The 11,490-nt window shown below is 64.4% G+C and overlaps 4 protein-coding genes across 4 annotated transcripts; 2 read left to right on the top strand and 2 right to left on the bottom strand.

Moving 5' to 3' along the window:
- On the top strand, window positions 1–834 carry AMSG_06039 (uncharacterized protein; the record flags this gene model as incomplete). The annotated part of the gene is made up of 2 exons (XM_013902093.1): window positions 1–6; window positions 82–834. 2 exons carry the CDS (start codon window positions 1–3, stop codon window positions 775–777), a joined length of 702 nt encoding a protein of 233 aa, XP_013757547.1. The 3' UTR covers window positions 778–834.
- A 23-nt stretch (window positions 835–857) lies between these two features.
- AMSG_06038 (nucleolysin TIA-1) lies at window positions 858–3,765 on the bottom strand. The gene is made up of 2 exons (XM_013902092.1): window positions 3,678–3,765; window positions 858–3,321 (listed from the first exon to the last, which is right to left on the bottom strand). The coding sequence occupies exons 1-2, from the start codon at window positions 3,725–3,727 to the stop codon at window positions 1,530–1,532; spliced, it is 1,842 nt and encodes a 613-aa protein (XP_013757546.1). The 5' UTR covers window positions 3,728–3,765; the 3' UTR covers window positions 858–1,529.
- A 307-nt stretch (window positions 3,766–4,072) lies between these two features.
- Window positions 4,073–9,871, top strand: AMSG_11933 (uncharacterized protein; the record flags this gene model as incomplete). The annotated part of the gene is made up of 3 exons (XM_013902159.1): window positions 4,073–6,089; window positions 6,676–9,040; window positions 9,085–9,871. The coding sequence occupies exons 1-3, from the start codon at window positions 4,250–4,252 to the stop codon at window positions 9,869–9,871; spliced, it is 4,992 nt and encodes a 1,663-aa protein (XP_013757613.1). The 5' UTR covers window positions 4,073–4,249.
- A 48-nt stretch (window positions 9,872–9,919) lies between these two features.
- Window positions 9,920–11,134, bottom strand: AMSG_06035 (prohibitin-2; the record flags this gene model as incomplete). The annotated part of the gene is made up of 3 exons (XM_013902091.1): window positions 9,920–10,231; window positions 10,258–10,676; window positions 11,005–11,134. The coding sequence occupies 3 exons, from the start codon at window positions 11,132–11,134 to the stop codon at window positions 9,920–9,922; spliced, it is 861 nt and encodes a 286-aa protein (XP_013757545.1).
- Between the last annotated feature and the right edge of the window lie 356 nt (window positions 11,135–11,490).

The raw sequence follows: 11,490 nt of genomic DNA, 5'->3' as shown, positions 1-11,490 counted from the left end.
ATGGACGTCCTCTACCCCCCTCCAACCTCCTCTCTCTCTTTATCTCCACACACGCACAGGCAATTGGTCCGCCGTGGCAAGCTACTGGAGGCGCATGGGCACTGGCTGCCGCGTGCGGCGTTTGAGCGGCGGCGGCAGTTCTTCATCGATGGCGAGCACGGGATGTACAACCAGGAGCGGGAGCAGGTCAACGCGCTCGATGCCATGGCCAACAACCCGGCCATGTCGAACATGATGTCGTCGCAGATGGCCATGATTGTCCCGCAGATCCTCACCATGGGCATCGTCAACTACTTTTTCTCTGGCTTTGTCATCCTTCGCGTCCCCTTCCCACTCACCTCGCCCTTCAAGGCCATGCTCCAGCAGGGCATCCAGCTCTCGGACCTCAACGTGGCGTACGTCTCTTCACTCTCGTGGTACTTTCTCAACCTCTTTGGCCTCCGCGGCATCCTCGACATCATCCTGTCCGACGGCAACGCCGCCGACGATTCCAAGCTGCTCAAGCAGCAGATGGGCCAGGCCGGCGGCCAGCCGGGTATGCCCCAGGACATGCCCAAGATCTTTGCCGCAGAAAAGGAGAACCTCGTCCTGGTTGCCCACGACTGGAAGGTGGCTGGTGTTGCCGACCGCCTGGTCGCCGGCCGCCCGCGTGTGGCCTCGGCCTCGGCCTCGGCCCCCACCGCCAAGCATGCTGCCGATGCCGCCGTTGCTGCCGCCGGCGCTGGCTCTGACTCATCCAAGCCCAAGCCGCGCCGGCGCTTTGCACGTCGCAGCTGATCCAACGTGTTAGCCTGTCAGCCAAGCAGGTAGTCTAGTACAGCCAAAGCCATGCCCGCCCCCCCTCACACTGCGCCTGCGCTCCCGCGACTTTAATGACAGCCGTGCTCCTAGGACTGCTGGAGCGGAGGGCTGGTGCACTCAGGACGGTGGAGGAGCGCCATTGCGCGGGCGAGCAGCCATTGCGGGCTCCTGTGCCGATTCAAACGCCAATTGCGCCAAGCGCACGTCGGTCATCGACCGCGACTTATGGAGCGAGGGCGACGATGGGAGCCAGGACTGGTCGTCCGAGACGTGCGGTGAGAGCGAAGCATGCGGGAGGAGGAGGACAGGTACAGAGGAGGGCGCGCCGGCGGCGCCGCCCATAGAAGGGAAAGAGATGCGGTCGTCGGTCCAGACCGAGCGCGGCGGGACGGTCTCCGAGTGCGACCGGTTGAGCGAGGCGAGCGACTCGCCCGTGGTGGTGAGCGACGACGACCGCCGAAGGCCGAGCGTCGGTGACGCCTCGCCAGACTCAGGCGTTTCCTCGCCGTCGTCAGGCGGCGGTGCACCGCCGGTCCGACTCGGCGGGACTAGGTTGAGCGATGCCGCGAGACCGGCGAGGCCCGAGGTGCTCGACTGGGCAGAGAGCGAGCGCGAGTAGAGCGTTGGCGACGGCGAGCGTGATGAGAGCGACTCGGTCGTCCCGGTCCGCTGGTTGTTGAAGGGTGACGGCGACCGGTCGCCGCGCTCGCCGCGGTCACCAGGCACGCTCAGCAGCGGCCCAGTGGGGGCGCAACCACGCCTGTTGGGCTCGACGGCTCCGACTGATTGGCCCGCGGCGGGTACGACAGTGGCCTCCCGTTGCGACCGGTCGCTATGCCCGAGCCGGACAGGCCCGTCGAGTTGGCAAACATTGGTGAGGCCCACGGGTCGCGCCCGGCTATCGCATCCGACATGCCTGGGACAAAGCCGCCGAGCCCAGGTGCCGCGAACGGCATCGGGTAGCCCGGGTACACAAACCCGTTGCTGCCCGGCGCCACCCCGGCGGCGCCGCCCATGCCTGGCGGCGGACCATAGCCGCCAAAGCCCGGCGCTGCCATGCTCGGCGCCGACCCGCCCGCGCTCACAAAGCCCGGCGGCGGCGCGTACGCCATCGCGTCGGGTGAGATCGACGCCGACGACTGATGACTGGTACTGCTTCCGCCGCTCAGCGGGCTTCGCCGCGAGCTCCCGCGCCTCGGCGCGTACAAGTCTCTCACCTCGCCCGAGCCATGGCCCGAGCCGAGGCCCGAGTAGGCGTCAAACGCCATCGACGCCGACGGCGCGAGGTACGACGGCGGACGCGTGTCAGTCAATCCAGCACAACGGGACGCGTCGGCCGAGTCGCCGCTCCGCCCACGCTCGCCAAATCTGCCACTGGCCGGTCCCATCGGCGCCGACGCCGTCCGCTGCAGCGACCGCGACCGGCCTGAGTTGGACCACGCCACCTGCAGCGGTGGGCAGCCGGCCGGCGCCCACCCGTGCAGGCCGATGATGGCAGAAACAGCCTGGTGGTGCGACTCAAATGTGACCCGGCACGTGCCCTTTTTGCGGTTGTACACAATAGTCTCAATGACTCCGTGCTTGGCAAGCGCCGCCTCAAACTCGCCCACAGACATCTTCGACTTGAGCTTGGAGAGGAAGAGCTCGCACGAGCCGCGCCCGAGCGCAGAGAGCCTCCCAAAGTCGCCGTCGGTGTACATGACGAGAGTGCCGTCGCGTGAGCCGGTCGGAACCTTGACCCCGGTTCCTGTGCTCGGCGCACGCTCCACCATCACCGCTGCCGTGCCCACGGCAGTGTTCTTCGAGTGCGTCTTCTTGTTGGCTCGGTTGACCCGGATCGGGCGCCGCCCCAGCATCGTCCCACCCATGGTCTTGAGCGCACGCTCGGCGTCACTGGCGTCGCGGAAAGAGACAAACCCAAACTCGCGCGACGTCCCGGTTCGCACGTCCCACATCACCCGCGCCGACGTGAGGCTCGAAAAATGCGCAAACGCATCGTGCAGCATGTCGTCGTCCACAGACTTGCACAAGTCGCCTACAAACAGCGAGTGCAGCCCGTCCTCGTCCGCCACCCGCCGCGAGCCTTGCACCGCCCAATTAATTCGGATCCGCAGCGCACGCACTCGCCGGCCCTGGAGAATCGGCATTGCTGCCTGTGCACCTTCGCGCGTCTCAAACTCCACAAACCCATACCCGGCAGACCCGTGCGTCTCGGCATCCAGAATGATTTTGGCAGAGACAACCGTGCCGAGCGACGAGCTCGCACGTCCGCCCGACTGCGACGACGACCGCCGACTGCCCCTACTCTTTCGGCCCCCGCGCCCGCTGGAGCCCGTCCGACTCCCGCCCTTGCGCCCGGCGCGCCCGCTCGGCTCTGACGAGAGCCCCCGCTTGCTGCTGCTGCTGCCGCCTCCTCCCCCAAACTCACTCGCAAGCGCCTCCTCGGCCTCGGCCAGTGCGTCCAGCGCAACCTGCTCCAGTTCCTCGCGAGTCACTCTCAAATCCAGCGAGCCAACATATCTGTTGAGGGACGCATGGCCAAGACAGACCCCCCCCCCCGAGATCCCCGCACGTCCACAGCGAGAGGCCAGCACCACGCCATTCGGCCGTCACCAGCCACCGCCATCACAACCAAGCCACACAAGAGTAAGTGCAAATGTCCTGCTCACACTCCTTCCCTGTTCTCCAAGCTTATTCACCCACTCCCATCCCTAGCCACACGCGAAGGGATATATCCCCCGCTCACGCGTGAGCCTATTGGCCAAACGAAATGGTGGACGTCATCCCGGGTTGCTATTGACTTGCAAGGAAGGAGGGCGGGAGGGGGACAGGGGGGGACGGTGACAGGCTACAGAACGCTCACCACAGCCACATACAGAGTTCGTTCAGCCGGCCCGTATGCACGGGATGCCACGGGAGGTGGCATGTGCTGCGCTTGGTCGTCCCTGCCAAGGACCTGAGTCAAGTTACCTCTGTTGTTCTACAAACAAGCCACCGTGCCTTACCCCGGGAAGACTGTCCGTTTCTCGCCCCCCCCCCTTCCCCCGCCCTCTCTGCGTTACCCACCATTTCTCCACCGAGACCGAATATTTTTTCTCTCACCAACTCCCCTCACACCCCCACCCCCCCCCCCCCCTTCCCCCAAACGCCCTGCTGCGGCACTGCTGTCAACGAACGCAGTCCTTCGCGCCCGACGTGCCCCTCCCCCCCCCTCCCCCTCCCCCCCTACAGCCCGACGGACCTACGACCACGACGGCGCCTACCACCCAACGTGCCATATCGAGTGCGTCCTCCTCACCTCCCCATACTCCAACCTCTCTGTCCCTCTTGTCTCCCTCCCCCTCTGTCACCTTCTCCCCCCTTCCCCCTACACTGCCATGGCGGACAACGGCACAACGTCGCGCGGCGGCGTGGGGCGCAAGAAGACTAAGAAGCGGAAAAGAAGAAGATGACCAAGAAGCAGCGGGCAGCATTGGCCAAAGCCGAGGCTGAGGCGCAGCGGCTGGCCCTGATTGAAGAGTATGCGCGGCTGGAGCGCGAGCGGATCGAAGAGGAGGCGCGGCAGGCCAAGGAGCGCGAGCTGATGAAGCTCAAGCTCGAGGAGGAGCAGGAGAAGCGTGAGGAGGAGCACGCAGAGATCCAGGTCTGGCTCGGTGAACGGACGGTCGAGGTTGAGCTGTGGGACTCGGACGCCGAAGCTGCCGAGGCGTGGGCGCGCCACGTCGAGTGCGAGCCTCTGCCGGACCCGCGGTCTGAGCGCGAGATGAACACGTACCTCCGACTTTGGGCCGAAGCCTCTGTCGCAGACCACGTCGAGGCGCTCAACAAGGTGCAAGAGTCCAACGTGGTTGTGGCTGACATTGAGCGAGTCCTCGCACGCGCGTTTGAGCGGAGCGACACCGCGGCCATGGCGCGGCTGGAGGCCAAGGTTGCCGAGCTCCGGTCGGTGGCGACGACCAAGATCGATGCCCTCACCGCGCACCTCATCCAGCACGCCGACGCATTTACCGACGACAAGCTGGAGTGCCAGGTTGAGGTGGCGCTCCCAGACGTCCGCTACGCGCTCTGGGTCAACGTCGCCAAGAACCTGCGGGTCAAGTCGCGCGAGTTCCGCGACGTCGGCATCACCACGTCCATCTCAAAGGGCCTTGCCCTCGCCTCTGTCGCCATGCGGTTTGTCCACACCAACTGGGACAACCTAACGCCGACCTCGGTCTCGGATGAATACATGACGCTTGGCGGCATCCTACATTTTGACCTGCTCGACGTTCCGCCGTCGCCCAAGACGCTCAAGGGCTGGACGCTGCGCCCGGTCACCGAGCTCGCCCACACAGTTCGCCGGCTCGGCTATCCGATTGTGCCGCCCGGGACCGACCCGGCTTCGGCACCGGTTGCGCCGTCGCCGTCGTGGAAGCGCATCAAGATCACATGGATCGTCCCCGACGCTGTCTTTGTCCGCTCCAAGTCGCCGCTGCTTGGCTGGTGGGACGCGCAGGTCGGCATTTGGCGGACCGACGGCATCGAGGCTTCGACCTTTGACCCAGTCACACGGGTCCTCTCGTTCGAAACCATCCACGCCGCACCGACCGCCCTCCTTCAGCCTCGCTACATTGACCTTCCGTTTGAGCACTGGCTCCTTGCGCCGGCCGAGCCCAACAAGGCCATGCTCTCGCTCATGGGCGGCGAGATGCAGATTGTCGTCGAGATTGGTGAGGGCTACTGCCGGCTCACAAAGCCGCTTGACGACTGCTTCAAGGAGCTGCGCAACTCGCGGCTCTCGCCATACCTGTTCATGATTAAGCTCGCGCGCATTGGCATCAACATGATTCCCACCAATGCCTCAGTCCCGCGCCTCACTGGTGTTCGGGTCAAGGACCGCTCGCTCGAGGACGCTCTCCACGCCGAGCTCTGCCTCCTCGCGCCCTCTTTCTCGCTCGGCTACTCCAAGTGGAACGCCGGCCGCTCTGCCAAGAAGGCTGTCCTCAAGATCCGCCAGGCTCTCGACCAGGCTGCAGCGTCAGAGGCGCCGGCGGCCTCGCGCCTCGACCCGGGCAGCGACATCGAGCCGTACCTCACCATCCTCTATGACCATCGCCACCACGACGCCGCCGTCCTCAAGGCCAACGACGACTCGGAGCACTTTACTGAGGAGAAGCAGGACGGCCTCGCCCTCCACCGCAACGTGTACAACTGCGTCAAGGAGGTGTGCTTGCAGGAGGCCATCATGGTCTGCCGTGCTGCCTCGGACCGCTTCACCGAGTCGGTCCGCCACATGCTCAACATTGTCCGTCCGTTTTCCTTTGTTGCCGAGTAGTGGAGCCGGACTGCCGCCGTATGTCGGTGACGAAAGTGGAGCTGCACCAGCAGGCGGCTGTCGTCAACCTTTTGCAACTGTAGCGCCAGCCACTGGCCAGCCTTTCCTCACGCAAGCCATCCATCGCTCGCCACGCCGAACCATCAACGCAAGCGAGCAGTGCCGAGACATCGAGTAAAACCGATCCCTCTGACCGCCTGACTTCCCCCTGCCCCCTCCCGCCCTCCGTGCACCACTGCGTGGTCTTGTGATTGCTGCGTGAACGACGCATATTGTCATTTTTTTTGGCCTTCCCGCCGTCATGTTTCGCCCTTTCTCCCCAACCGCCACAACCTGGCCGACTGGCAGGTCGAGGCGATCAGGCCAGGCAGCCTTCCCTCCCTCCCCCCCCTTTTGTGCCCACCGCTCTCTACCCCTCCCCCTCCCCCCCCCCCCACCACCCTCCGTCACCCCTCCCCTCCCTCCCCTCCCCCCCCCCCCCCCATTCCCCACTCCCTTCCTCTCTCTCTCTCCCCGCACCCCCATACCCCTGGTTTTCTGGACGACGGTGGCACGAGAAGGGCTCATGGCGTCAGGCAGCGAAAGCCAAAACTTTAGCCATGCGCAAAAGGCCAACCTCGAGCTCAAGGCTGAGCTAGAGCAGGCCGAGGCGGACATGGAGACGTTCCGGGAAAAGGTCAAGTTCAAGCTTGCGTCGCAGATTTCGGAGCGGCGGCGGCTGACCGAGCGCGCCGAGGCGCTGCAGGCCGAAAATGAGAAGCTCGCCGAACAGGTGGCTGCGACGAGAGGCGGCGAGGGCGAGGGCGGCGAATCGGGCTCGGGCTCGGCGTCAGGCGGCGAGGCTATGGCGCGGAGTGTGAAGCCGGTGCCGCCACCACGGCCCAAGGCCCCACCGCGGACAGCAGAGGAGGCGGCCGAGGCGGCAATGCTCATTGAGCACATCCGGCAGGCCGAGTCCGAGGCCGAGCACGTGCAGCGCAAGGTGCGGATCAAGCTGCAGCACCTGGTGATCGAGAAGCACGCGCTCAACATTCGGCTCCAGGAGTTGGAAAACTCGGAGAACTCGATGAGCCGAATGCAGGAGATGCGGACGCAGCTCGCGCAGCTACTGGACGACAAGACAACGCTCATGCAGCAGTGGACTGAACTGAAGGCGACGATGGAAAACGCCCAGCTGTGGCAGACGCAGAACGCACAGCTCGAGCGGCAGATCCAACTGGTGGACTCGCAGCGAGCCGAGGCCCAGGCCAAGATGGACAAGCTGACCGCGGCGCTCAACGCGAATCTGGCGACCAAGGCTGAGGCGCGCAAGTCCAAGAAGAAGCTCGGGGCGAGAATCGAGAAGCGGAAGGAGATTCTTGCTCGCGAACGTGACTCGCAAAAGCACGCGGCGCAGTGGAAGGCACAGAATGAGTTTTTGCGTGCGCAGATGGCCAAGATCCGCAAGGTCAACGTGGTGCTTGCGGCCAAGGTGGAGGATGCACAGGCCATTTCGCTCGACTCGAGCAACTCGCGCGAGGGCGCAGCACTGGCAGCGCAGGTGGCGTCGAACGAGGCGGCTATGGCCGAGCTGCGGACGACGATTGCCGAGCTGGAGTCCGCCAAGGCAGCGTTTGAGAGCGAGGCGGCGGCGCTGACGTCGGACGTCGAGGCGCTTGTGGCAGAGGTGACCGGGGCCAAGATGAAGATCCAGACGTTGACGCGGACGGCGACCAAGTCTGCCGCTACCAACGCCGACTACCGGAGGACGCTGCTCAACGTGCTTGAGGAGAAGGGCATGCTCTCACTCCGGGTCAACGAGCTCCTCTCCAAGCTCAAGCTCCTCGAGGAGTGGGAGGAGGAGAACGACGAGCTGTACTTTGGCATCCAGGAGCTGCTCGACGAGAACGCACGGCTGCAGCAGCGGCTGGCGCAGCTGCGGGCGGCGGCCGAGGCGAGCGGCGACAGCTCGTTGGTGCCCGACGCCATGGACGTCTCGCTCAACGCGGCGACCAAGGAAATTCTCGAGGCATCGGTGTACGGGACGCTTGACGGCGACGATGTCGACCGGTTCGCCGAGATGCGGCGGGCGTTTGGCATGGAGCTGCCGCAGGGCGCCGAGTCGGGCGGCGGCGAGGACTCGGGCTCGGGCCACATGTCGCTCGACATGTCTGCGTCGGGTGAGGGCAGCTCGGCGTCGCCGTTCAAGCCCGGGCGGGCCTCGCTGCGGCGAATCAAGGGCCGCACGTACTCGGAGGCCAAGCTCTCGGAGCTGCACTCCCTGCTGCAGGATCCGGGCGATGCGTCGGATGTGGCGGCGCGGATCCAGAAGGCAGCCGAGGCCAAGGCGGCAGCCAAGGCCAAGGCCAAGGCGTCTGCAGCGGCCGAGGCCGAGGCTGCGGGCGCCAGCTCCGGTGACGGGGCAGGTAAGGGCGGCGAGTCGGACGCATCGCTCTCGCTCTCGCTCCTCACCGACGACTCACCCGAGGCGTACTTTGCCGACAAGCGTGACATCAAGTTTATGTCACCGGAAGAGCTTCCGGCCGAAGCGCAGTCGGGCGCTGCGGGCGGCGGGTCGTCTTACCCGTCGGTCAAGTGCGGGACGCTGTACCGGCTTGTCGAGCGGCTGACGTTTGAAAAATACCCGGACATGGAGTACGTGCAGGCATTCATGCTCACGTACCGGTCGTTTACCAACCCGATTGCGCTGATGGAAAAGATGATTGAGCGGTACTGCATCACGGCGCCGGCGTCGCTCGATGCAGCAGCGCAAGCCGAGTTCAAGAAGCGCAAGCTGGTCCCCATCCGGCTGCGGGTGTACAACGTGCTCCGCGGATGGCTCGACAAGTACTTTCGTGACTTTGAGGAGAACGAAGACTTGCTCGCCATGCTCAAGGACTTTGCGTCGAACATCATGACGGCAACAGGCATGAAGCGACCGGCAGCGTCGCTCCTCGCGCTCCTCGACCGCAAGCTCAAGGCGTCGCAAGAGGAAAAGCCAAGAAGCTCTCGTTTGAGTCGCTCCCGCCGCCGCCCAAGAGCCAGATCATCTCCAACCCGTTCTCGATCAACATCAAGGACCTCGCGCGGAACATGTGCCTCCTTGAAATGCAGATGTACCAGGCCATTCCGGTCACCGAGTGCCTCAACAACCGTTGGTCCGGGCCAAACAAGGCCAAGACGGCGCCATCGATCTTCCGCACCATTGTCCACTTCAACACAACAACGATGTGGGTGACGACCGAAGTAGTGCAGAACACCAAGCTCAAGCCCAAGGCGCGGGCCAAGATCATCGCCTACTTTATCAAGCTCGCCATGGAGCTCAAGGCGCTCAACAACCTCAATGGAGTGATGGAAGTCGTCGCCGGGCTCTCCAACGCCTCGGTCCGCCGGCTCAAGCGGGCTTGGGCGCGAGTCGACTCGAAGCTCATTGCCGAGTTTGACTCGCTCAAGTCGTTGACCTCAAACCACCGGGCGTACGCCATGCTCCGCAACCACATCCGGATCTGCAAGCCTCCGTGCATTCCCTATCTCGGTGTCCACCTCACCGACCTGACGTTTATTGAGGACGGCAACGACGACCAGATCGACGGCGGACTCATCAACATGGTCAAGCGCCGCATGGCCGCCAACGTCATCCGCGACATCTTGCAGTACCAGCACGACTCGTACCCGTTCGAGGTCTCGCTCCCCATCGCGCACTACCTCGTCAATATGGAGTGCAAGGACGACGACGCGTGCTATGACCTCTCCCTGCTCGCCGAGCCGCGCCAATGAACAAGCTCTCGAGAAGAAGACAGTGAAGCTGAAGAGTGGCTTTTACGACTACGCGTTCTCAGCAGCAAGCTCGATCTTCTTGTTGGACACGAGGTTGAGCAGGAGGTTGTCCGAGTTGAGGTACACCATGTTGCCGGAGCGGGCAATGATGTTGGCGATCTCGCGGGCGTTGTCGAGGCGCATGAGCTCGAGATAGCCAGGGTTGTTGGACATGGCGGCACCGATGAGGAGGGCGGCCTCGGACTCACCCTTGGCGCGAATGATGGACGACTCCTTCTCCTGCAATGCCTTCTCGACAAGGATCTTGGCACGCTCGGCCTCCTGCTCGGCGACCTTCTTCTGCTCGACGGCGTGGGCGTACTCGTTGGAAAGTTGAGGTGCGTGACCGAGACGTCGTCCAGGAGGATGTAAAAGTCGGCAGAGCGCCGGCGGAGCGACTTGCCGATCATGATCGACACGTCCGACCGCATGGTGATAAGCTGCGAGGCGTTGAACTGGGCAACAACCGACTTGAGCACCTCGTTGACGATCGACGGCAGGACGGTCTCGTCAAACTGCGGACCGATCTTGCGGTGGATCTGCGTCAGCATCCGCGCGTCCGGCTTGGCCAGCACACGCAGCGTCACGTTGATCATCTGCAGATCCTTGGATCCCGTCAGCGAGGTGTATGTGTACGGCTTGGCCCGCACGTCGTAAATGTACGGGTACTCGATGAACGGGATCTTGAACTGCATCCCGGGCTCCATCACCTGGTCCTTGACTCCCACCAGACGGTTGAACACAACCGCCCGATGTCCACCGTGCACTATCCCCGCACCGCAGCCAGCTTCCGTGAGTCTCCATCCTATCCTCCTTCCTCCCCTCCCACTCGCCCCTCCTCTCCCGCCCGCCACGCGTCATCAGCCGAGCCCATCCGCCGGCCTGTTCCTGCCCCCCCTCCCTGGGCTTCCCGGGCGCCTGCTTGCCCTCCCCCCTCCCCATACTCCCCATACCTCCCTCATTCCTGTCTCTCCCCCCTCCCCCTCCCCCCCTCCCCCCCTGGGTCCCCTCCCTCTCTCCCCCCCCCCCCCCCTCCCCTTCCCGCCCCGCCAGCTAAACGAAGCGACGCGTCGCCACGGCAGCCTCCGACGTACCAGTGTAGAAAGACTGGGAGGCGAGGCCTGCGATGGCCACACCCGCACCAAGGACCTTGAGAATAGTACCGATGCCTCCGCGGCCCGAGGAAGAGCCAACGTTGACGAGTGCGCGACGGACCTTGTCCATGGTTGGGTCTGTAGTGCGGTGTGTCGCTCTATGGGTGAGTGAGGACGAGCCGATGGTTTCGGTCGTTGAATGCAGGGCTCTGCTCTCTCCCCCCCACAGCAGCGGCTGTGGACACAAAACACGATCGAGACCCATGCCTCCCATGATCATGCGACAAGAATAAAAGCCCTCCCCCCCCTACCCCACCGATCGAGTGGGGAAATTTCTCGAGAATGCCAACGTGCAGGCCGTAGGGCCGGCTGGAGCGGTGATAGGCGATACCCCCGTCGCAAGCCGTTGTGGTCAATGGGCTCTCCTTTCGGACAAGGCGGCATCGGGACAGGTTTCGTGTTTGGCTGTTCTGGGACGGCTGGACG

This window comes from Thecamonas trahens (assembly GCF_000142905.1).
Source record: "Thecamonas trahens ATCC 50062 unplaced genomic scaffold supercont1.25, whole genome shotgun sequence".
Classification (NCBI taxonomy): Eukaryota; order Apusomonadida; family Apusomonadidae; genus Thecamonas; species Thecamonas trahens.
The sequence above is the reverse complement of the archived record's forward strand: the minus strand, read 5'-3'. Positions and strand labels throughout refer to the sequence as shown.

What these genes read in the sequence shown, in the direction of transcription:
- AMSG_06038 (XM_013902092.1), bottom strand. Translation starts at nt 3,727, where the DNA reads ATGCCACCTCCCGTGGCATCCCGTGCATACGGGCCGGCTGAACGAACT. An exon ending in GGGCCGGCTGAACGAACTCT is followed by an intron (nt 3,322 to 3,677) that starts GTATGTGGCTGT and finishes GTCCCTCAACAG; the next exon opens with ATATGTTGGCTCGCTGGATT.